At 40.9% G+C, this 26,528-nt stretch overlaps 1 protein-coding gene across 1 annotated transcript; it reads right to left on the minus strand.

Moving 5' to 3' along the window:
* Window positions 1-413: 413 nt before the first annotated feature.
* Window positions 414-23,149, minus strand: LOC130883122 (zinc finger protein 708-like). The gene is made up of 3 exons (XM_057783355.1): window positions 23,036-23,149; window positions 9,466-9,592; window positions 414-4,928 (listed from the first exon to the last, which is right to left on the minus strand). Exons 1-3 carry the CDS (start codon window positions 23,108-23,110, stop codon window positions 3,274-3,276), a joined length of 1,857 nt encoding a protein of 618 aa, XP_057639338.1. The 5' UTR covers window positions 23,111-23,149; the 3' UTR covers window positions 414-3,273.
* Between the last annotated feature and the right edge of the window lie 3,379 nt (window positions 23,150-26,528).

Raw genomic sequence — 26,528 nt, forward strand, 5'->3', positions numbered from 1 at the left:
ATATTTCTTTCATATATTTTGAGTCGGTTGGATGTCTATACACCATATGCACATGTGGAGCCATCGATTTTGAACCTTATTAATGTGTCCAACGATACGTTAGTCCAAAATAAGCACAAAATTCATATTTTGCCAAGTGAAAATAGCTTCTATGACTGTTTTATTTTTCTCCCATTTTACATTATTCCTGTCTGATTATTGAATAAGTGGTTATCTGAAATGTGTTTCAAATAAACTGCCTCACGAATATAAAAACATTGCCTTCTCTCTCTACAGAGTTAAGAAATAGTGCAAGTGGCTAATTTTTATTTCACATTTAACTATTTCTTGTTTGCTTTTTCAAAAAGATTTAATGTTGAATATCAAGATGGGTACAAAAACCCCTCTATGATAGTAAACCATGGCCGTAATAATGTCATCAGGAATAAATACATAGGCAATATTTTATTAAAAGATACATAGGAGCTAGGGAGATAGCCCAGTTCTTAAGAACATTTGTTACTCTTTCAGAGGTCCCGGGTTCAATTCCCAGCACCCACATAGTGGTGCAAAACCATCTGTGATCCCAGCTCCAAGGGATGCAATACTCCCTGTCAACTTCTGTGGGTACTAGACACACAAGTGATGGACATACATACATGTAGCCAGCACTCATACACAAAATAAGAAAAATTCAATCTTCCCAGTTGAAATAAACAGACTCCACACTTTTCACACCTCTACCCCATCCCTTCTAATGGGTTTCTACATTGTCTTCATTCTTACTGATGCTAGAAAATGTAACAGAAAACACCTACCAAACACACACACTCATTTCAAGTCTTATTAGAACTGATGCTAGTGGATTCATATATTAGGCTTACTTAAATACTATTTAATAGGAACCACAGGCAGCAGACACAATCCTGAAACCCTATGCAAGGAAGTTTCTCAAGCTTTGCAACTTTAAAGGGTTTAAAGTGAATCCACCTACAGTTCATTTGTTATGACTGTTAATCATAATTATGAATAGTGAAAGATTATCATTATCTTTTGTTAAAAAGCCAAATATCTTTGAACTCTGTTGTTTGTTTTGGATGCTTGACCCAGGGACCCTGTATTAGTTTCTGTTGTGTTGCTGTGATAAAATTCCCCAATAGAAACAACTTAAGGGAGGCACAGCAGTAGGAGAATGAAGGTGTCCCAACACTCGAGAGAGAGAGAGAGAGAGAGAGAGAGAGAGAGAGAGAGAGAGAGAGAATGTTCTAAGTTGTACAACTTCAAAGCCTGTAGGACCCTTGTCTCTCCCAACCTATAGTTCCTTCCCATGTCACATTCAACCTCGTTGCCAGCCATTTCTACATTCTTCACCAGGATAAGCCTGGCTGGCTCTTCCTGATACCCCCTTTCACTCTGACCTAGACTAGGTCTTTCATGCAATGTCCCCAAAATAGATTGGGCACCTCTTGGAATGCCCCAAAACCTGAGGCTCAGGTAAGGACCCTTGTAGCCTTACTCCAACCTAGAGGCTTATTTAATACCACATTCAACCTTTCTACCCAGCCATATTCAACATATCAATCATTCATCAGGGTTTAGCTAGGCCAGTTGATCTGATCCTCCCCTCCATGTACCCTTGTCTCCAGTGTCTTTCTAGATGAAAATGCGAACAGCTCTGATGCTTGCTGCACTGCTGTGAGAAAAGGTCGGCTGAAGTGGCTTTTCACACTTCAAAACAACCCCCACTTCCCACCTATCCATCACTACCTGAGCTGCTAGAGTCAAGTCTCAGGTGTGGGGGCTGCCCTGGCATCCTTTTCTGTGGACGCGTGGAGCGTGTGGTCCTTCCTGGTTTCCCAGTTAGGTTGGTGGCACCACAGCACATTTGTGAATCTTGCAGGCGGCACTAACCCAGAACAGCCATATGCCTACATTCTGCAGTGGACTGAACCTCTGTGTATCCCACTAGGATGACTGACTTCAATGGCAGCAGCAGGATCTATTTTGTATTGACCTGCCATGTAGGTACCACCTTTTGATGTGTCCAAGAGACACCAAGACCTCAGATTTGATCTCATTTTGACGTGTGTGTCTAACAAGGACTGCATGTTCAGCAACGAGATGCCTATATTGGAGCTGGTCATTTGGAGGCTGGTACTGTAGGAGAACCTCAAGAGTATTTCTCTCCCTCCTATTCTAGACAGACAGCAGGTTCAGTCCACAATACTCTGAAACTTCCCAGTCTGCCACATTTTCACTAAAGATCCTGGGGGAAATGAACAATAGAGGTTATTTACCCAAGAATATATTAGTAATGTTTGTCACCTAGAACTTTATCTGGAATAAGGAAAATGTGCTTAGTCTTTGGGAAAAACAGTACAAACACTCAGAAATGGGTCTTGTTCTTCTGACATGTATGTGAGAATGAGCTTCCAGTTTCCATGAGTGAGCATATTTAGAAACTTTTAATATGTAATACAGCCATATCTTTCGAGGGGTGAGTTGTTGGTAGTTCTTTGAGAACCATGAGGTTTCTTCTATCAGATCAATTAATAGTATCTAGCAGCTTGGAAGTAACAACAAAGGGTTTTACATTATTTACATGTGTAGAACTCTAATATCAATATCAATATATATATATATATGTTTTGCCATACCTTTTACATGTACACAGAACATTAAGTATTTTACTGCTCTCTGAGTTGTGCATTCGGGACAAAGTTGAAATTTTTACTGTGTTCCCTGATGTTAAAATGCTTTGCATGTTGATTTAAAGGCTTTGACACATTTGGTATGTTTATAGTGCTTCATCCTAATATAAACTGGTATTAAGGTGTGGAAAATAGTAAAAATCTTTGGCACTTTTTCTGCACTTGTAGGGTTTGTCTCAGGTGTGGGTTTTTGTGTTTAGTGAGGGTTGAAAAACTAAAAAGGCTTTGCCAGGTTCTGATTATTTCCCAGTTTTTGTCTCAGGTGTGAATTCAATGTTCAGTAAGAGATGAGTAACAATTTAGATTTTTCCCACATTAAAAAACATCATTTGTGTTTCTTTCTAAAGTGATGATGGTGCCTAGCACGGGATTATAAACATTTGAGGTCTTAATATTGCTTAATTTGTAGGGTCTCTCTGCAGAAGAATGAATTCTCTGATACCAAGAACTTGTGAATGACAGACAAGTTGTAGACTTTGCTACACTCACTGCTTCCGCAGGACTCACCCAGTTTTAATTATATGACATTAAACAAGCCCTGGACTATGGATAAATTGCCACATTTTTACATTTGCTGTTTCACTCATGTATGAATTCTTTGATGTTTTCTAAGGTTTGAACACTGACTAAAGCATTTTCCACACTCATTGCACTTGTATGGTTTCTCTCCCGTATGGATTCTCTGGTGTTGAGTAAGGTTCGTGCAATGGATGAAAGCTTTGCCACACTCCTTACATTTGTAAGGTTTCTCTCCTGTGTGAATTCTCTTGTGTTTAGTGAAAGACGAACGGCAGTTAAAGGCTTTGCCACATTCTTCACACTTGTAGGGCTTCTCTCCAGTGTGGATTCTCTGGTGTTTTCTGAGGCTTGAACACTGGGTAAAGGACTTTCCACATTGTTCACACTTGTAAGGTTTCTCTCCAGTATGAATTCTCTGGTGCTCGCTAAGTGTTGAGCTTTGGGTGAAAGCTTTGCCACATTCTGCACATCTGTAGGGCTTCTCTCCGGTGTGGATTACCTGGTGTTTTCTAAGGCTCGCACACTGGGTAAAGGACTTTCCACATTGCTTACATTTGTAGGGTTTCTCTCCTGTATGGATTCTCTGGTGCTGACTAAGAATTGAGCAGTGGTTAAAGCTTCTGCCACATTCCTCACATTTGTAGGGCTTCTCTCCAGTGTGGATTCTTTGATGTTTCTTAAGGCTTGCACATTGGGTAAAGGATTTTCCACATAGTTTACATTTGTATGGTTTTTCTCCTGTGTGAATTATGCTGTGTTTACTGTAACTTGAGCAATACTTAAAGGCTTTGCCACATTCATTACATTTGTAGGACTTCTGGGCATACCGATTTTTATGTTTTTGAGGTTTGAGGTTTGAAGTTTGATTAAACATTGTGTCACAATCTGTATGCTTGTGATGATTATCTTGAATATAGTTACACTGCTGAATGGCAAGCTTTGAGCATTGGGTAAAGAAATTTTCACAATTGAAAAGGTTCTTTGGAAACAGAGTACACTTCTGGTTGGTGGGACTTGAGCCATAGTCAATGTTATTGTGTACTTTGTCACACTGACCAGATTTCTCTACAATATCCTTGCAATCATCTAGTGTAGAGCCGTTACTGCAAGCTTTGCTGGTTTCTTTACACATGTGTGTGGCTTTCCAAATACCTGTATCTGGATTCTGGCTATGCAGTAATAGGTCTGTAGCAAGTAGTCCACAACCATCAGAATTGTGCATCTGGCCATAGGAAAGGTCACCTTGCTGGCTGAAGAGTAGGGATCTGTCAGGACAGGAAACCTCTACTTGATCAACTTTAGAGATCAGTTCTCTGTCTCTCAATTCTTTGTCTATGGAAATGCTTGAGTGAAAGAGATTTCCTGCTTTCAGATCTTCAAAACATCTTTTCAAAGGTAAGTTATATTGAAAAATTTCCCATGGATACTTTTGTTTATAGAGGCATGGCTCATTAAAAGTACCTGTCCTAGCGGGAGTTTTTTTCATAGCCGTTTTCTGTTCTTGATCTCTGTTGTCAATGACATCTTTGCTATTGCTAGTGATCACGAATGGGTTATATTCACCATGGCAGGCTGTCTGAACTTTATTCTCATCTACATTTGCCTGATTTCTCAAACTCTTGAGGCCATAACTTCCACGTCTTCTCTTAGTCACTTTTTTGAAGGAATATTTTAGGATCTGTTCTGGTGAAAAGTTCTGGGTAAAATGATGAGAAAGAGCTGAAATAAATAAAAACAAACAAATTAACTTAATAGATTCTGGTGGTTGTAGTTTATAAATATATGTAAAGTTATACTAGATTGGAACATCAGTGGGAAACCACAGGATCAAAGGTTCTCAATACTCTCTTGTATAAAAACTTTAGAAAAATAAAATATTGACCAACTTGAACATGTGTACACTCCATAACCAGTTAAGAAATCACAACACCCCAGGTAATCACAAAATCAAGAGCAGTTTGATTGTAGCTGGGGGCAAAGTTGTTACTTCTGTCAACCACAGCTCCTCTTTTCCCTCTACAGCACAGCCAATTAGAGAAATTCAAACCTCCATCAGGAGAAAATAAAATGAGGCTTTTTTTAAATAGGGGCTGTCTGAAACCTGGCTCCCTCCAATGATAGACTGCAGGAGATATAAGGTGTACTTGACATGACAGTTTTCTATAACTGAGACCAATGGCAAAACAAATACTGTTTTGGTACTCCAAACTGTCATCAGAGGTAGAGAGCCCGTGGTAGTTAATGAAATATGTATAAAGATACAGTTCCATATAACAGATGTTTTAAAACAGGTTTCAAAGTCCTCAGTAATCAAAAGCATGATGAAGACATCCTGTAGAGAAAAAAGTAACTCTTAAATATAAAACAAATTACTGGTGCTTATCAATTTCACTGAAAAATAAATTTAATTTACTCATCATGTACACCATGCTATTTTAAGTATATATTTATGTTGGAATGACTAAATCTATCTTCCTAACACATCATTCATCTATCATTTCATATAGTTATAAGTTTTATACTTAGACACTTCCTATCTATTTCCTTAGTACTTCTCAAAAATATATTAAATATACTCATGATCTATAAAATTCTGGATGTTCTTATGCCTATCCTTTTCCCCCCAATTAATTTTAGATCTTTAGGAAACAGCTTATGGTCTCATAGCCTTATGCTCATCTTAATAAGTTTTTTCACCTTTGATCACTACTACTTCAGCACCCTCCTAAATTGACAGCCTCTTTTTATTTCTGAAATTAACTTTACAAATTGCACATTAAGATGTTAATTTCCTGTGTCTGCTTGATTTCATTTTATGTCTTGCACTTTTACCCATGTGGCAGAAAATAAGATTTTCTCTTTTATATAGCTCAACATTAAACCACTGTGCATATGGACCCAATAATCTTATAAAATATTTTAATCATTTTAAATGTGTGTGTGTGTGTGCGTGCATGTGTGAGCACATGCTCATGTGTATATTAGTGCAGCATCCTGTGAATGTCAGAGGCATTATATCCCTCTGAGGCTGGAGTTACAGGCAGTTGTGCTGTGGGTGCTCAGTGTGGGTGCTGGGGACCAAATTTTGGTCCTCAGCAAGACAGTTTGTGTCCTTAAACACTGAGCTCTCTCTCCATCCCCTAAATGATCTATTATTCACTTGTACTAAAGTTAACTTTTATTTTGGTAACTTCAAATCATGCTGCATTACTGGTGATATTCTCAATAGAGTGATTTAATATTGTTTGCCAAAATATTTAGTCCCTGGGGTTGCTGGAACAAAGGCACATTTGTTTTTTATGGTTTCAAGGTGCCAACATGCTCTCACCCCCATGACTGCTATAATCCATTGCTGATTCTTTTTTCAAAGGGGAAGTTTCAATGAATGTTAATACAGTACACAAAGAAACAAGGTGATGCCTCAGTGGAAAGAACATGAAAAATACTGCAAACTCATCATTTAAAAACTGATTTATGAATTATGTAAACAAAACAACCATCTAAAGATAATGGATAAATAAAACACACGAAACACTAAAATTAAGAAAACAAGAATACAAAGAAATAGACACCATAAGAAAATAATATAGGAGACAAATTTAGTAAGCGATAATGGTGGAAAAACTAGAAATATGATGAGGAAACACATCAGAATTCAAGTGACTTAATTAGCTGCTTCAGGCTGAAAGAAAGAGAGTGAAAATGACACACAAGTCACAGAGATATCTTGAGAGCAGTAAAAGTGATGCTGCTCTTGTGACCTCAGAGGAGCATTTAAGAGAAGCATTGTAATGCAGACGTAAAATGGAGAACACAGTGAACGTGCAGGAGAGGTAAAATCTAAAACATACCACCCAGCCAACCCATCCTTCAAAGGAAAAGAACTGCACCCAAGGATATATAAACACTCTAAACGACCATCTCCACTGGACTGCCCTATTGTTAGGAGGTAACACAAACAAAAAAATTTAAAGCTCCGTGGAAAATCAAATACAGAGCAACAGAATTCCGTGGATTTACGAGGATGTACAACACACTTTTAATTTCTGAGTAGAATTTAAAAGATAAAAGCAAAAGCTTTATCATAAATCTCTGTTAGTAAATCCAGACACACTCTAAATAAAACAACTCTTATTAATAATATCACAGGAAAGGGAAATGTAACTGCAAAGGAAACTTGCATGGACTGGAAATTATATTGTCATTAGTACATACAAGAAAAAAAGAAAATTATGCTGTATCATAGGAGGCTGTTTTAGATGTAAGGATTCAGGTATGCTAAAAATCATGAATTAAGAGAACAAAGAAAGTGGGCATGGCCATAACTATGTTATAAAAGTATACACTTTCAGTAAAAAACAGTTATGTGATAATGAAAGAAAATAACCATGCTGTCAAGGTTTTGTTTTTTTTTTTTTTCCTCTTTTTGCTTCTTCCAACTAGACAGAAGCTAGAGTCTTCCAAGAAGAGAGAGGAGGGAACCTCAATTGAGAAAATGCCTCTATAACATTGGCTATGGAAAAGCCTGGGGGAGCATTTTCATATCTGATGACTGATGTAGGAGAGCCAGCGTATTGTGGCTGGTGTTACTGCTGGCAGGTGGCCCTAGGGTGTATATGAAAGCAGGTTGAGCAGGCAATGGGGAGCAAGCCAGTGAGCTGGACTACTCTGCAGGCTTTTCCTGTCTCCAAGTTCCTGCCCTCATTGCCCTCAGTGATGGACTGTGATATGCAATTGTGAGCCGAAATAAACCCTTTCCTCCCCAAACTTCTTTTGGTCATGGTATATTTATCAAAGCCATAGAAACCCTAATTAAGACAAACACAAATGGCCATTTCTCTAGGGGAGCGCAACTGTAATAAACACATATACAACACACTTCCCACTTCTCAGACATAGGGTGTGAACACTGAGACCTGCAGCAAGACACTGAAAGCACCACAATAACACTGACTTCATACCCTACTTTTCGTATTATAAAATAAAGCTACATGGAGAACTAATTAGGAAACAAATCCTGAAAATACTATAAAAACAAGACCTACAGACACAAACAAATATTAAGTTGGATTACCTGGTAGGATACAACACAAGTCCTAACAGAGTATTTCTAACTATAATGAAATAATACATAGACATCAACAATGGAAGAGAAATAAGAAAACCTAAAACTATGGGTCCTTTAAAGGACATATGCATGATTATGGTACTATTACAGAAGAGAAGATAAAATTAAGATGACTGTTATATCCAACATAATCTAGAGAATTCGTTTAATTTCTATCAAAACCTGAAAATTATTTTTTAGCAGAAATACCTATAGCAATTCAAAAAAATCAGATGAATCTATGATGCTAATGAAGAGTTCAACACTCTTAAGAAAAAATTAGGAGCCATCAGGTTTCCTGAGCACAAAGTATATTAAAAGTAACAATGATCAAAATGGTTTTCTCCTGACATTAGGCTAAACAGGTAGACTTATGGAAATCAGGAGTGTGGTAAAACCCAGGTGATGGCCAAATGAAGATGTATTTCCACTGTAACTGCAACATTATTCATAACAGTTAAGGGGGGATAGCAACCCAACTCCCCTTGCATAGTAGATAAAATTAATTTGGAATGTGCACACAGTGCATCACACCAACTTCTAGTGTGCTTGCGCCTTGATCTTTGCATCTCTCAACTGTGTCCCCTGCTTCATCCATTCCTCCCTACCTACTTTACATCCTAGGTCTCTTTTGTTTGTTTCCAGAGGGGTAACCATGCATGACGTAGAGACAGTAAGAGCTGATGATTAGAAAAGAGAACATGACATATGCTAGGATTGCTTCTATCAGGTTATCTGTCTCACTTCTGTGCTCAATAGAAAAGAGAAGATTTGGTAGAGAATTTAAGAACAATACTAGTCCAAGTGTGATTCCCAAAAGGCATATGAGACCATATTTTCAGTTTGCAAATACTGAGCTCTACCTCTGACTATCATCAAATTGAAGCTGAAGAGGAGATGTAGACCAGAATGTGACATGCTGTAGAAACGATGCAATCACCACTAAACTAAAGTTAGGCTGTATATGGTCTACGGAAAGAGGAAAGGGACAACGACAAGAATAATGGGAACACTCTACGCCTACAACTATTCTGTAACGCACAGATCTGCATTGGTCACGAAAAGCACAGGCCACAGCAGACATTTTTGAAAGGAAAGTCGTTAAATGCTGGCAGTGTGTTGGGAGCTCTGCCGGGATTCTGTCCTCACCCACAGAGACCAGGTTTCTGTAGTTCTCTAACATCACATCCCTATACAGAGCCTGCTGAGGAGGGTCCAGGCATTCCCACTCATCTTCAGAGAAATCAATGGCCACATCGCTGAATGTCAACTGGTCCTGAAATAAAAATGAACAAAAGAAATAAATAGCAAGCTGATCAGAGTTTTAGTATCACCCAAGAAGACAGTTATAACTGGTGTTGACACAGGCTGTTGAAATTGTTTAGTAAGGCGCGGTTTATATCACATTAATATCCTACATCTTACCTAACCGAGTTTAGGTATGTCATAGCTCTGCTAAACCAGTGTAAACACTCTAACTTTATGACCTTTAACATGCCAAAGTAAAGCATCAAAATATGCACTATATAAACTACTGTATACAACACTGTATATATTTCTTAGGTGAGAAAGTCATAGTAAATTACATGGATTCTGATTTGGGAGTTCTGGACTGGAGTCAGGGTTTCTGAGGACGAGGCTCAGTAGAGATGCTGATGCCAGTGTCCAAGGGCTGTTCATTAGCAACCATGAAGTAGAACATTAGTGGAGAATTCACTGGTAAATCTGACTGTCAAAGTAATTATGCATTTTATTACAATAGGAAGTAAAGCAAGAATAATCTTTTTGATTATTTAAAACTATCTTCAATGGGAATGATTTTATGTTTCTTTTTTTCGACATCATTTTTCAAATACATAGCAAGTGGTCAAGCCTAGGTTCTGACCAAATGTCCCTGTTCTAAGCTTCAGATGGAAACAAAGTTAAAATAACTAAAATAACCTTCAAGCAGTTTCCACATGAGATTGGGAATGAAATGTGTTCAGAAGGAAGCAAAACAAAACTGATTAAATAATATTTATATTTTATTTCTACACATAAAAATGGTAGCTATAAATTCAAAACAATACACTATGACTGGGTGCATTTCCCAGTGACAGGTTGTTGGCTATTACACATAAGGCCCAGGCTCCTCCTGAGGACAGATTCAAACATACACACACACACACACACACACACACACACGAGAACACAAACATGAGAAAATGGGTCTGGAGATGTAGTTCAGTCTGTTGAGTGTGCCTAGCATATACACAGTTTTGAGCTGACTTCCTGGCACTGTCTACCCAGAGGGGTGTGTGTGTATGTGTATGTGTGTGTGACCTTTAACCCCAGCACTTGGGAGGTGAAGACAGGAGAATGTAAATTAAAGGCCATCCTTAACTCCATGTTGCTAGAGGCCAACTTGTGCAAATCTGAATTATATTCTATTTAAAGAAGATTCTTTTTTCAATATACTATCACTGAGAACATATTTAAGGATGTAAAGCCACAATAAAAGCTACAGCTTTTTATTTATTGTTTTGTATTACACGCATTAATTTAAATTCTTTCGCTTACTGCTGTTTCTTTTGCTAAAAATAAAAAGTGCTAAAATGTGTATATGTGATATTGAGGTGGAATAAAATGAAAACTTACTGCACCATGTCTATTTAATACTTCAAAACATGTTCTATACTTAGAAGAAAAGTGAGTAGCTTAAAATAACAACAACCAGAATGACACTATGCAGAAGTAAGAAAGGTGGAGAAGCAAAGGTTTGCGAGTTCTGAATGCAGGGCTCCACAGTCCCTAACCGAAGACACATTCCCCTAGGAATCTGTCTTTCTTCCCTGGAAATCTTTAGCTTCAAGTTCTGAACCTCAGCCTTGTGCTTTCTAAGTATATCCACAGCTTTAAATGACAAAATATTCAGTGTTGCAACAAACTATTCAAAAGACAAACTTTTGAAGCACTTAAATTTCACATCTCAAATGAAAATAATGTTATTCTATCCTTTTTAGAGATATAACATTCTTTGTAATGGGAAAAGATAAATAATTCAATAAACAATCCATCATATGTGTAAATGAATAGGATTTGCAAAGTTAACTCCCATACAATTTAGTATAAAAAAATCACCAAGTACAGAGAACAGCAAAGCAGTGACCATCACAAATCTTCCAAGAATGCTTTCGTGAAGGTCTGTGATGCAACAATCCCTCTACCTTACTCGCCTGATGAATCTGAAATAAAAGATCTTCTCTATTCTTGATACTGTAGCTACTGCTAAGACTCAATTACATCTGAAATTATTTCGCCCAAGAAGTCTAGCAAATTCATGGTAGAAAAGAGAATAAATTATAATTAGTAAGCACTAAAACCAAAAATATCTTAGTTTCACCTCTACTTTGGATTTATAAATACTTTCTTCTATTCTACTCACTTCTGATACAATAATGAAGGAAGAGTCGGAAAGGTCACGTAGGGCTTTAGTTTGTCAGCTGAGATAGGCTGGGGGAACAGATTCTTAGATTTGACATTTTTTTTTGCTTTTATTAATTTCAAAGACCCCAAAGGGGTCATCCTTGTGTTGAAATTAGGGCTTCAAGTCAGCTAGAACCTCAACACCACCCACAGAAACCCCATATGCCATATATGGAGGACGACTGGTCAGAAGAATGGCCCATGGCAAACAATGCCTTGGGGAGCTGTGAGAGGCTCCAGGAAGAAAGGTAGAGCAGAGGGCCTTTACCTCAGGTGCATCTTGTTCCCTGGACTGTTCTCGGACGTTATTTCATGCCTTCTGTGACAAACATTTATAGTCACGTTTAAGACTAATTTTGTTGGATGTCAGAACATAGCTATAGAACCTACCTGGTCATTGTACCCTGAATCTTGGTAGGGCCTTCTGCCTTGCTTTTGTGCTTTCCCAGATAAAATCTATAGTAAGTTCCAAGCATTGTTTAAATGAGTCTGTCCTGAGAAAGTTCTGGAAAGGGTTGCTCTGTCACTATTCACTATGTGCTTACTCATCATTATTTAAATGTCTTTCTGAACTCAAACAACCTTCCTTGGATCACTGGTTTGTTACATTCATGCAGAAAAGCACACTGAAACTGAAGTAAGGCTGTCTACAGCGTTAAACCACAGTCATGTCCTGTCCCACACTCCCTCCCGGCTTCTTTCGGGTCCTCAGATCAGATTCCAGGTCTCGCAGACAGATCTGCATAGGTTGGCGAGAGTCAACACCTATGGATTCTCCCTTGATAACATTTCCTGTGGAAATCACACAATCTGGGGAGACATAGTTGTGCCCAATTGTACTAAAATATTTTTCCAGAAAATATATCTTACCTTCAAAGAGACTAAACTTTCTTGCAAGCAAGTCAGTAACATGCCTTGAGAAATGATGATTTAGGAGTATAAGTTCAACTTGCTACCCATTTAAGTCTACCCTGCCTTTATAAAAACAAGGTAACCAGCCTTTTCAGGCCTTGTATTTCACTTTATCAGCTTTTATGTCCAAGCTCAATACATTGTTTATATTATGTATTTCTCACATCCTTGATCCATTAATAATTTTTGTGTGCATAGGTGTGTTGTGATCTTTTGCTGAAAGCATCCAACAGGTTGAAAGAAGCCGTAAACAAAACAAATATCAATGTTGGAAGCACCATGTCCATTAAGTAGGACTAAGCATGTAAACACGTGAGCCCATGGGGGCACATCACCATTCGACCTACCACATCAGACATCTCAGCTACTGCAACACATTACAGAGGGGCGCAAGGGCCAAGCTTCACCTGCAACACTCAGATCCCCTAACTGGAGATAACTATGCAATGACCGGCTCCTTTCACTGTTGCGCCACGTTAGCTTGGTCCAACAAGCTTCACGTCACTACATGTTGTCTCTGGGAATCTGGACACTGTTCAAGCTCCAGCAGACTGAGAGAGACAAGAGTCCTGTGAAGCTAACAGAGGATCCTCTCTGTTTGACTGGGTAGTCCTCCCTCTGATGTTAGAGTCAGATTGATCTGGAGACCCCACTCCCATCAGTCTGATGACAGGAGATGGGATCAAATCCTTCGTTGAATGGCACCATTATGACAAGTTTTCAGACCTTCTACACCAGCATTACCCATTACAAGAGGACCTTTGCGTTTTGGCAGAACCAGGTTCCTAGTGTCTGATACAGTTATCTTTTCCCCTTCGGGTCAGCGACTCTCCAAGCATCTTCCTTTTGAACACTGGGTCACAAATGTATACAGGAAATTACACACTCAGTGTCCACTTCCAGTCTCAGGGAAGGGGGAATGCCTAGGCCAGGTCCAGCTATGTTAGAAAGGAGGAAGTCAGGTATCAGTGATGTACAATGAGGTTGACGGTGGTATAGTGAAATTTAATGCCAAATTATCTCATAATGCCTACTTGTTTTAACCCATAAAAACAAAAAATGCCCACCACTCAAAATGAACAATTATTAAATTCATGGAAAAGTAGAGTTGCTTGGCAATAATATTCAAAAGAAGAAATGAGGGCACGCAGGGAGCCTGCTTCATTAACAGTTCACAAAGAAAGCATCCAGAAGAACAGCATCTTCACAATTTCCGTGAACCAGGGAAAGACTCTGAAATGGAGCCTTGGGTCCCAGGATGATGAAATAGGGCTCTGAGGATATAGCTGTAAAATGAATGCACTTTCCTGTGTTGTAAGATTTTTATCTAAGAAAACTGAAAGCCAGAAGGAAGAGAACAGTTAACTGAACTGCATGGAAATTCAGAAAAGTCCATGAAATTGTAGAAAAGAAATATAAAACATAACCTCAGAGAAAAGATATGTAGTGGGTGCAAAGAAAGGCAATTAATATACGGAGGTAGTAGTTTTTTGGGGGCAAATTGATTGCTCAGAGAAATGGCAAAGAAGTGACCAGTGACTTCCGCTCTCTCCTTCCTCAATCTAAATTGGCATGTCCTGTGAATCTTTCTAAGCCCCTCCCTCCCTCCTACTTCCCATGTCTCTCTATATGTCCTGGGTTGGAGGCAGTATTTTTAACAAAAGATAAAATCAGTTGTCATGCAAACAAATTAACAGGAGAAAGTGACAGAAAAGTTTTAGGAAAGATGCAAGAAGACAAGAGACTCCAGCACTACTACCTATGAATAAAGGAGTATGTTTTCACGTGGGATGAAGGAAAGCTGTGCTGGCTGACATCAGATTATCCGGAAAGGCTTAACTTCGACTGAGAAAAATGCTTTCATACAATTGGTCTGTAGGCAAGTCTGTGGAAGTATGTTCTCGGTTGATGCGGAAAGGCTCGGTCCACTGTGCAGTGTTACCACTTCTGAGCTGGGAGTTCAGAGCTATAAAGACAGCAAACTGAGCAAGCATGGGAAGCAAGCCAGTAAGCGGCACTCCTCCAAGGCTTCTGCTTCAGTTCCCACTTACAGCTTCCTCCTGCCTCAGCTCCTGTCAGAAACTATAACCTGAAATAAATCCTGCCACACCAACTCCAGTGTTGTCTGCGTGACAAGACATATGTCATTATGCTGGATGGGAGCTACGTGTCGTATGGGACTAGGCTTCCTGGAGGTCAATGGCAGATGGCCCCGGTATTAGCCACCGCTGAGGCATAGACGGGTTTCTCGATTAGCTGGCTATGCGGGATATGGGCTTTGCACAATCTTTTAATAATGATATTCTACACATCTACAAGAAAAGGATTATCTCTTCAGGAACAGCTCTGGGATAGGAAGCACAGTATGGGAATGTATAAGACTACAGCAGAACCCTTGTCATACACGGGATGTATGATGAGCAAGGAAATAGATGGGCTAATGTTGATGGACAAAGACTGTTATATTATACTCTGAACTTTATGGATAGGCTTGCTAGATCCCAACCCCCACGGTGTCTGCTGCATAAGAAGGTACTAAAAAGTATATTTCAGCAGGTGCAGAGAACTGATTAGGTATATTTGGTCACTAGATGAAATAAAGGGTTAGGAAGAGGAATGGCCATGATAGCGATAATGAGACAGAAACTTTCTATTCATAAGATGAAACCACTTGTCTGAGGTTTACATTCCCAAGGACAAGATTTCCTCTTCTAAGGATGCTTTATGTCTAACACCTGTTCCTGATAATATACTTTTCTTAAATATCGCTGATGTGACTAAAAGAAGCTTTCATACAGTGCCAACCAATGATACATGACCTTCTGACTTGTTCTTTGTTTGAATACTATATAATGAAAACATGAATTCAGTAAAATCACAGCAGATTCTAACCACTCTCTTGTGTGTGTGTGTCTGTCTGTCATTCACTGAACTTGTGCCTTCCTGTGTACCAAGACCCTGCTTCTTCCGCGGTCTGAGTGGCTCCCCTGAGCTGGTCCCTGGCGAAATCTTTTTTCTCCACAGGCTGCTTTTGTTATGGTGTTTTATCACAGCAATAAAAAACGAACTAAGATAATTATTTACAAGGAGCAAGCACAAATAAAGTCTTCTGATAAATTCATTATTTAAATGTTCTGAAAGACTGACTATCTATAAAAGAGGACAAATGCTATTACACCCAATGTGTAGAATAAAATTAAGTAGCATTGTAAGTTTGTCTTAAATATAATTCCAAACAGTCTGTATTACCAGGTAAGCCGATAAAACTGACGGTAAAGACCTGTACACATATTTTATTTATAAAGCAAATGACCATACTCCTTTTCTTTCTTTCTTTCTTTCTTTCTTTCTTTCTTTCTTTCTTTCTTTCTTTCTTTTTTTTTTTTTTTTTTTTTTTTGGTTTTTCAAGAAAGGTTTCTCTGTAGCTTTGGAGCCTGTCCTGGAACTTGTTCTGTAGACCAGGCTGGCCTCGAACTCACAGAGATCCACCTGCCTCTGGCCTCCCGAGGGCTGGGATTAAAGGCGTGAGCCACCACTGCTGAGCTTGTGATCATATCCTTTCTGTGACACCTACGTGAGGAACATGTGCAATCTGTGGATCATATTTTGTGCTAGGTCAGATATGAATGTGGCTCAGTACAAAAGGCTCACTGCTTAGGTAAACAGTGTGAGGGTTTTTTGGTAATTTATCCCACAAATTGATTAAGCAGCTCTGTAGCATGAACTGTGTAGATGACAATATGTTAAAAACAAAGACACATCTTAAACCTTCTTAGCCAATTTCCTTCAGACGTAAACACCAAATACAACTGGAAAACGACATGCTTAGTTCAAGGAATGTGGTGAACCCCCCACTCTTCTGTACATGAGACCAGCAAAGGCTTGGTTTAACAACACATGCAGTGAGAATTCAGCAAGAACTCTGGCTTCACGCACACCTGTGTAACATTATGCCTTTAGTCACTGCGTCAGAAAATAGAGGCCATGGCCACTGAAAGTAGATGGCACTAAGGTCATACTTTTATCCACATATACTAAAATGTCTAATTTTATTTCTGAAAGGTATAGTTCTCAGAGGCTGAAATTTATTCATTTATGCTTACCATATTAATCATGAACCCTCTTAAAAGACCCCTAAATACAATGCAAAATAAGCTGAGAAATAAATGAGCAAACTCATGAAGATCTAATCACCTTCACTGCCTTTCAGAAACTCAGAATCACCACTGAAAGAGAATGTAAGAACACGAATGGGGGGGGGGGGGATCTCATTTCCACCTGACACTCTGCAAAGAACTCCTCGCCAACTCTGGAACAAAAAAGCCAAACAAACAAATAGAAATTTAAAAGATAGGAAGGGAAGGAAAGGACTGAGAAGAGGAGGAGAACCAGAAGCCTCCCTGTATTGAATATCCAGTGACGGCATGGTTATAACAAAGTACATATGTGTACAATCAGGAGGTGGGTTGGTCCACGAGAATGGAATTCCCCCAGGGTAAAGACCTGCTACTTTAGGAGGCGAGATAAGGCATCGGCATCAAGCTCCTCTAAGTCACTACACAATGTGTAGAATAAAGGCCCCCACGCTGTGTCTTGTCTTGAGTAGCTCCTCTTTGAGTGAAAACACAAAAGCAAATGATTCTGCAGCTCATCTGTAGACCAACCATGAAGCAAAGACTGCTAACTGCTCTTATTAAATGTATTTATTTTACATTCCGAACAGTTTCCGCTCCTTCTTTTCCTCCCAGTCCCTTCCCCTACCTCCCCTCTGCCCACATCCCCAATTCACTCTTCCTCCATTTCTGTTCAGAAAGGGGAAGCCCCCCCACGTATATCAATAAAACATAGCATATTAAGTTTCGGTAGGACTGAGCACCGCCCCTTGTGTTAAGGCTGGGCAGGGCAACCCAGTATGAGAAATAGGTTCCCAAAAGTCAGCTAAAGTATTAGGAACAGCCCCTGCTCCCATGAAGAGTCTCACAAGTAGGTCAAACAATGCAAGTGTCACACATATATAGATTGTCTAGGTTGGTCCCTGGATGTAGTTCAGACTCTGTGAGCTCCTATGAGCCCAGGTTATCAACTATAAATTTAATAAGGTAGATTATAAATTATACTGCTCAATGAACATGGTAATAGTACATGAGAAAAACCAGGCCTGAGAACTAATGCAGAAATCCAGATCAACCAGCATAATACACCCTCACCTGGAACCCATCAAAAAGACAACTAACACTGGCGTGGGAATGCCACCAGGACTACTCAGTATAGGTGTCAAGGGATCGCCAAAGAACCCCAGGCGGTTAACAGGTTTGTTCTCTATGGTCCCTACTCCATGACAAGACAACTCAAGTCAGTTTCGCTCTCATGCATAATCCTGCTTCTTAGCAAGAAGGAGCCATGTCTCCATAGCAGGGTTCGTTGGTTTCTCCAGCAGTTCTGCTACAGGGTTCACTAATATCAAGCTGAAAAGAAGAGGAAATTGAGGGAGCAAGGAAAGTCAAAGGAGCCTCTCCTGGTGTCTGCTTGATGTCTCTACTCAGATAAAAGCCACAAATTCCAACAAAATAAAATTTTCTATGAAAGCTGCTTTCATAGAGACACAATTTCTTCTATATATGAACACTTCAAATAAAATATCGAAACAGCAATGAACAATGATGAAGACCTAAATACAGCCAACCTCCAAATAGGGCCTGAGACCTTTCCAGGAGTCTTCTGAGAACTTCACAAGACTATGAACTTTTATTCACTTAAAAACACTTGAACTATTCAGGCAATCCTCGTGCCTAAGGGTTCTGCTTCATAAACTACAATGTCATCAACTGCACATCAGGAACTAGCCCAAGATCTTTTCTTCAGCAACCCTCTGAGATGCAAGTTCAGAACGTGCCGAAATCTTATAACTGTGTAGTGGACAGCGATTATTGGAGACGGTAAAGAATTCTACCTCCATACAAGGGTGTATCTTCCCACTTCTGAGAACCTGTTTCTATTCACCTTCACACTCTAATCTATGTGAAACCCCCTTTCTAACAAATTTCTAAGCTTGCTTCATACTGGCTCAATGAGAAATTCCTTTCTATGATAAAGTATACCAGATTTACTAGAGATCTCTGAGAATTCCTCCTCTCCTACAAAAATCAGCATGAACTGTTTCCTGCCTGTACCCCATTGCTGCTAATATCTTCATGGCCTTTTAATATGTATCAGCTTTTTGTCTCTGGCTGCAATAAGGTTCCTCTGAACACTGGTTTTTAACCCTTCTGTAACCATTATGTAATCTATCTACCTACCTACCTACTGTATCTATCTATCTATCTATCTATCTATCTATCTATCTATCTATCTATCTATCTATCATCTATCTATCTATCTACAATTATACTAGTAATTCATATTATTAAAAAACTATCTGCATACATACAATTACACTAGTAATTCATATTATAAAAGAATCTATCTATCTACATACAATTATAATAGTAATGCATATTTAAAAGACCCTGTAATTGCTAATGGCAGCTATTAAGGAATATGAGACTGCTTGGTAGATGCAGCTAATAAGACTAGCTTATTTTGTAAGTTTATCATTCAATGTTTCCATCCATGTTTCTGACAAACCAATATCATGAATAGGGAGAAGTGGCTCAATTTGTGGAGGTTCTTTGGAAGAAGCAGGGATTTCCCAAGAAGCTTCAGTTTACTCAGCTGGATCCTACAATGGGTATCAAGGCCATCCTCACATGGTAAATTCTCAAGTGAATAGACATTTTATTAGTGTTTCTTCAGTTCTTCATAGACTAAGATGTAGGCCTAGATCAGAACATAGCTCAGATACATCACACACATAGAGTTTGCAGACAAAATTGGCAGCTACAACCCCTATCTAAAGGCAGATGTATTCCAGAAAGCGAGTCCTCCGGACTTATAAATCGAGGGGGAAAGTCTACACCCCGCTTTACCCATGTCTGCCTCCCCTTGCTGGCAAGTTCTCTACTGCTGCCATCAGGGGCTCAACCTCAGGCCACAGAGTGAACAGTAAGTAGAACTGACTGTGACTCTGAAGCTGATGGAAGAATTCAAGAACCCTGAATGGAGAAGCACAAGTCAGGAAGCTAACACCGAAGTCTCAGAGAGCTGCTGCTGAGCAAGCCCACAGCTCCAGCCCACGGCTCCAGCAATCCAAATGTCCTTATGGAAAATCCACGTGAGCGGTAAAGGCAAGAGGGGAGGGTGTTTGTAGCTTTCCCTCATGGTCTAAAACAATGTCTTCCACTATCATAGTGCAGGACAGATAATGAAGACTAAGTCAATGGTGGCCAGGCAGGCATGACAAGAAAGAGTAAGAAACACCGTGATCCCTAGGTCTCTGACAATGGCAATGTGGCTGTTCATACGCCCTAAGAGACAGAATGAGCTGGGAGTCACAGGACTCGATTTTAGGATTCCACCGACCTCATCCTCTTGCCTCCCAGTTGAACAAGACCACAGAAGATGCTAGAATATATAGGAAGGGAAAAGTTAAAATGGGATTCCATCAAGGAGCTTTTCTGTTTTGGACACACTTTCTGGGCTAAGACTTCTCAGTCGTACAGCAGCTTTGCAATTCATGGTCCTATAAGTAGACTCAATGGATTCACTGGTTTATAACGCGAGGTCCAGTGGAACCCTTGTTTTACTGTGCTCATGGTGCCCCATGTCGGTTAATCTCACTTTTGTTCATCTGCCAAGGAAAAGAAATGCAACAAAGTATGTAGGTTTTGAAAGACGCTTTCAGGGCTGACATGAAGGAAGGGCATCTTCAGTGACTAGGACACCTGGTTAAGGCAGCGCTTGTGTCAGACATCTGAATGAGCTCACTTGCTATTCCTTTCTCAGCTACCAGAGTCTACTGGGTCGCTCACCTCACTACCGACTGGGTGAGGTATTCACTGCTTTGAGATGCAGTCTCACATGTAGACCAGGCATGCTTGAGTTCTAAACTTTCCTGTCTTCCTCAATAACAGGCTTCTGGAAGACTGAGTGTGATCTTCCCACTCCCCAGGCCCTCTCCTCAAGCTGGCTGCACGGTACTGACTTCAGGTCTACCAGTTCTTCCTGGAAGCAGTTTCTTCATGAGTGAAGGACCCAAGTCAACACCTTCCACTGGGCTACATCCTGAACCTCCAGGCTCTGGGTGAAAGAGAACCAAGCACATGTAAATCTTCTGGACAAATCTGATGGACAAATTTTCCATGGCCTACAACTTTCAAAAGTACCGACTGCTGTTCATTCCAGGAAGAAATTTTAGAACGCATTCCACCAGTGGCCACCTGATGGCATGGATTCTAATCACCTGAACTAGTGACTCAATACACAGCCAACAGGTGACAGGCCAGCTTTAAGAGTAAGTGTTCCATGGCCCACAGAATCAACTAATCAAGGTTCATAGAGGCTCACAGAGACTGAGTGACAATCAGGGAGCTTATATGAGCTTGATCTAGGTCCTTTGCTGCATATATGTTATGGTTATGTAGCTTGCTGTCCTTGTGGGGCTCCTAACAGTGGGAGCAAGAGCTGTCTCTCTTTTGCCTGCTTTTGGGGACCTTTTCCTCCTATTGGATTGCATCATCTGGCCTTGATGTGAGGGTCTGTGCCTGGCCTTATTGTAACTTGTTATGCCATGTTCTGCTGATATCCTTGGGAGGCCTGTTCTTTTCTGAAGGGAAACAGAGGAGGAGTGGATCTGGGGGAGAAGGGAGGTCAGGGGGAGAGGGGAGAGGAGGGAGGGGCAACTACAGATGTCATATGAGAGAATAAAAAAAAGTGTTCCAGTGGCCATGGGTGTTTTAGAAAGGAAACCTTGGGATAGAATTGTTTAAAATATAAATTCAGTGCAGCTGTTAAAAAAAACAAAAAAACAAAAACACCATGAAACAGAATGACCATATAACCTAAGTAGTCACAAAAGGATTAAAGCCAGTGTTGAAGAAATGACTACTCCACCACATTGTCAACACTGTCCTCAGTAGCCCAGACACGCATACAGCAAAAAGGCCTCCTAGATCAAAGTCTTCGAGGCTCAGGGCACCCAGCTGCTCCCTCACTGCACCCCACAGCTCAGCCTGTCTTCTAAGGAGAGTACACAGTGGTCAATATGCGCTAGCACAAAGCAGCCGTGGACGCTCGGTGCCAAGCCCCGGTGCAGGAAATAACCAAAGCACAGAGCATGGACACATCACCATGGAAACTCTCCAGGGGGAAAACTCAATCCAAAAATACTGTGAGAAGACTGCCTAGAAGATAAAAAGAGATCACAAAATCAAATCAAAAACAGCAACTACAAAAAAGAAAAAAAAAAGGTGTTGGAAGAGGAACTGCTAAGAAACAAATGACAGATCCCACAAAATGCCAAGCACAAGTTATGCCACATGCAGGGCACGACCCTTGCACCCAAAATGTCAGTGGCTGTGATTAAATGCGCAGAAGGACCTGTCGATCCCTTGTGGGGGAGGGGCCATGAGGCCTTGCCACTCCCTGAGGATTTGGGGGCAGGCTACAGTTGATAAGGGATTGAGATATTTTCTCTACTAGTGTTGCCACCAATTAAATGCCCTGGCTCCGGTAAATAATCTCTGAGTAAATAACCCTAATGAAGCTCATTGGTTCACTAAAAAATAGATGAAAGTAGTACTACTAGGGAAGAGGGGACTAGTGGGAGGGGACGGGAGAGAAGTGATGGAGGATATGTTCACAATACATTAGCGTGTATGAAAATGTCGTAATGACATCACCCATTACTATGTATAATATATACTAACATAAAAAACTTTAGAACCATTTATTATCTATAATAAAGTACCATTTATTATCTGGAGAAAATAGTGACAAAAGCTGTCTGATAAAATACAACTGTTTGGGAATGACACACATATTTGGGATTTAGGATTTAATTACCAGACCTAGGCCCCGAAGGCTGCGTAAAGGGTTTAGGATCTGAGCTCCTACTTCCGGTACATTCAGAACGCTCAGGGGAAAACTTTGGGAGGAGGAAGAATCTGGAGCCCAGCTGCTCTCCGGCAGGAACCTCCGCCACGGAACTGGATTTTCTGATGCTCCTTCAGACCATCTCCAGCAGTCTGCGAAGCTGGCTGCAGACACAGAGAGGCCGCAGCAGGGGAAGGGACTGGAAGCAAACTCCGTGTTTCTGCCCAGCTCCTCCCTTCCAGGGCACCGGAGGACACTAGGTCCGTGCAGCCCGCCAGCTCCGCCCTAGGCCAAGAGGACCTGGCCCGGCGCCCCTAGGAGCGCAGAGTCCCTCCTACCTAACCCTCCGAGCAGCCTCGCCACCAGCGCTCACCATCTCCACGGTCCTCTTGCATCTCCAGCACCGGAAGCTCACGATTTCATCAGGGTCCCTAGGCTTCCAGAGCATGGGGACCACACTAAGACATTTTCAAACACAAAGGCCGGAGATAAGCATAGGCTCGCGAGATTGTCAAGGCCCGCCCCTTCTCTTCGTCAGCTTGATTGGCAGTTTCTCAAACAGCACCACTTTTACCAAAGCGACTGCCCACAGGCTTTGATTGATATCAGAAAGCACCAATGACACCAGCCATCTCCCAGGGCTGAATGAGGCGCCCCTGACAAGTTTTAGACTGAAGCTGTTTTAGGAGGGGGCTTGGGGATCTGCTGTGTAATGCCATGTAAGCCGTCAGTTGAACATGCATACACATAAAGATCCACAAGTGCAGAGAACACAGACCATTCTTTTTCCATTCCCTAGAAATTGTTTGGACTCTGTTCTGATGGAGACTGCCTCCAGGGTTTTGAGATAGAAAGGCATTCCAAAGTTAGCGTGGTCCAGTACAAACAATAAGAGGGAGAGGTTCAATTTAAAATTTCTAGAGTTTGTTCACTTTAAGAAATTAAAAGAGCTGGCTATGCTAGACTGCACTTCTTATCCAAGGACTAAATGTTATGCCCAAATCCGCAAAGTACCCGCAAAAGCCAACAAGGAGACTGAGTCCTGTATGTAAAAACAAAGAGCCTTTATTTTAATCAACTTTGCAAACTTGATCTGTCTGCATATCCAACATATTGGAATAACCAGAGAGCCCTGAGCTTAATTAGAGTTGGATTTTTATAGTAGTAAAGGTGGGGGTGAGGAGTGTCTGAAATTCAGGACCCCTGATTGGCTGACATTTATTAGTCTAGGGGTGTCCTGGTGATTTTGTGCTGGCTGGTGATCCTATCTACAGTGGTTGGAATGTTAGGCATTTCCTTTGAATGGTCAGTTCTTGGGTGGTGGTTGGGTAATCTCAGCTTGTGGTTCCTTCTGCAACCAGGTACTGCTTCAGGGTAAACTCAGGCCTATTATTAAATTTATTGAGGGCAGGTGATAATGGTTGGAAGTAAAGAACTTCCTTTGGGTGACCTGCCCATACTTAGCTTATCATGGCTGGCCCCCACTAAATAGTCATTAACAAGATCAAGAGGCCAGTAAGGATGGACCTGAAAAGTTTTTACGGCCCAACAAACCTCTCTGTAGACGCAGTAATCCAAATCAAACCAAATCAGAAAAATCCCAGGTTTAAAATAGATGTCAGTGCTCCCAGGTGGCCCTTGGAAGGAAGACCGGAAAACCGGGTGCTTGTTCTCTGGGGGGCAGTTTAAATACCCCGTGGGAGTGGTCTTGAGTCTCTCTGGGGACAGGTCACCATTTGGCAGGCTTTTTCAGAAGTGGATTCTGGACTGAGGCAACTTCCAGAGGAGGGGACCTAGAATGAAGCCCTCCACCCAAACATTCCAGACTTCCCAGACACGTGGATGCCAGGGGCTTGGGTGAAGTCCCAACCCAACAGGACCCTCATGATCATCTTAAGAGGAGACCCCTCTTTTCCTCGTGACATCAATTTTAAGAATGGAAAGGTATCATGTGGGTGCTGCGAATAGCCTGGGAGAACAGAATCACACCGGAAATGATGCTGGCAGAAGGGAATGTTTGTTATGCTTGCTTGACAATGCTGTCTTTAATTCACATATTACAGTTTCTAATGAAAACATTATCAAGGCCCTTCAAGATTAATGACACTTGCAAATATATTAGTAGAAAATTTAGTAATTGATGATCAATTTACAGACTATGGCTAGGAGGATGGTTTAGGAAACAGAAGGAACTCTTGTCTGTGGTCCCAAATTCTCTTTTAATTGTAATGGAAACAATAACCACAGTAGACTGCTTCATTATTTCTTGTATAAAGGGCCTAAAAACAAAAGAAAAAGCTCACTGAAACAATAATCAGCAAATAATTGCTCACAGCATACCAACATAACATTATTTTAGCTATTTGAACAGACCATCTGTTCTATGATGAAGTCAATGAACGCTATATAAGTTCTTTGAGAATTAAAATAAATATAAAGTCAAACCCAAAGAGACAAAAGGAAAAAGAGGAGGGAATTGTAAGAAACAAACATCTATGGTGCATTTTCAGTACGAGGTGCATTTAGACCTCACAGAGACTCACGGATAAGCAAGAGACACTAAGACCCCCGTCTTCTGTAGCTAGTAGCCGGTTCTGCTGGTCTAGGAACTGTCGGTTCAGCACGGGCCTAGGAAGTACCCCTCACACATGTTCATTCTATAAGGAAGTCGTTGGTTTCCCAAAGTGGACTTCAGAGGAATGGGAGAACACGCAGGCACTGTTTATATTGACCTAGGGAAAGAGATCCTGGAACATATGACTTCATTGAAAAATGTCTTCTATGTCTTTAAAAATGATTTATTTACCTTTTTTTTTTAAAACCCATGTGCGGAATAGTTTTATGTTAACTTGACCCAGGCTAGATTCTAGAGTCATCTGAAAGGAGGGAACCTCAATTGAGAAAATACCCCCATAAGATCAGGCCACAGGCAATTCTGTAGGGTGTTTTCTTAATGGATGACGGATGGGGGAGGGCCCAGCCTCTGGGGTGGTGCTATCCCTGGGCTGGTGGTCCTGAGTTCTATAAGAAAGCAGACTGAGCAAGCCGTGGGGAGCAAGCCACTAAGTATTATCCTTCTGTGGCCTCCAAATCAGCTCCTGCCTCCAGGTTCCTGGCCTGTTTGAGTTCCTGTTCTGACTCCTTCAGTGACACAATGTGGAAGTATAATCCAAATAAACCCTTTCCTCCCATCTTGCTTTTTGGTAATGGAGTTTCATTACAGCAACCCTAACTAAGACATCTGAAAGACCCCCAGTGCTGGGGAGACTCTCACTCAAGTCTCGGTATAACACGACCCCCCCCCCCCCAGTAACTCATGAGAGACCATCCTTGCTGCAATCACATGAGGCTTTAATGATGAGATGAGACGGGAACCAGTCAGTGCACTGGGGCCAAGACTCATAACCCACGGAGGAGAAAGTTCGACCCTGATTGAGCCGAAGAAGGAATTTTTTTTAAATACTTATTTATTTATTATGTATACAATATTCTTTCTGTGTGTATGCCTGAAGGCCAGAAGAGGGCACCAGACCTCATTACAGATGGTTGTGAGCCACCCTGTGGTTGCTGGGAATTGAACTCAGTACCTTTGGAAGAGCAGGCAATGCTCTTAACTGCTGAGCCATCTCTCCAGCCCCCGAAGAAGGAATTTTTTTAAAATTATTTATTTATTTATTTATTAAAGATTTCTGCCTCCTCCCCACCACCACCTCCCATTTCCCTCCCCCAATCAAGTCCCCCTCCTTCGTCAGCCCTAAGAGCAATCAGGGTTCCCTGCCCTGTGGTAAGTCCAAAGACCATCTACCTCCCTCCCGGACTAGTAAGAGGAGTATCCAAACTGCCTAGGCTCCCACAAAGCCAGTATG

This window comes from Chionomys nivalis, chromosome 10 (assembly GCF_950005125.1).
Source record: "Chionomys nivalis chromosome 10, mChiNiv1.1, whole genome shotgun sequence".
Taxonomy (NCBI): domain Eukaryota; kingdom Metazoa; phylum Chordata; class Mammalia; order Rodentia; family Cricetidae; genus Chionomys; species Chionomys nivalis.

Coding starts and splice junctions, on each gene's coding strand:
- LOC130883122 (XM_057783355.1), bottom strand. CDS start 23,110: ATGCTCTGGAAGCCTAGGGACCCTGATGAAATCGTGAGCTTCCGGTGC. Junction 9,593..23,035: donor GCAAGAGGACCGTGGAGATG/GTGAGCGCTGGT, acceptor TTTTTATTTCAG/GACCAGTTGACATTCAGCGA. Junction 4,929..9,465: donor CAGAAACCTGGTCTCTGTGG/GTGAGGACAGAA, acceptor TATTTATTTCAG/CTCTTTCTCATCATTTTACC.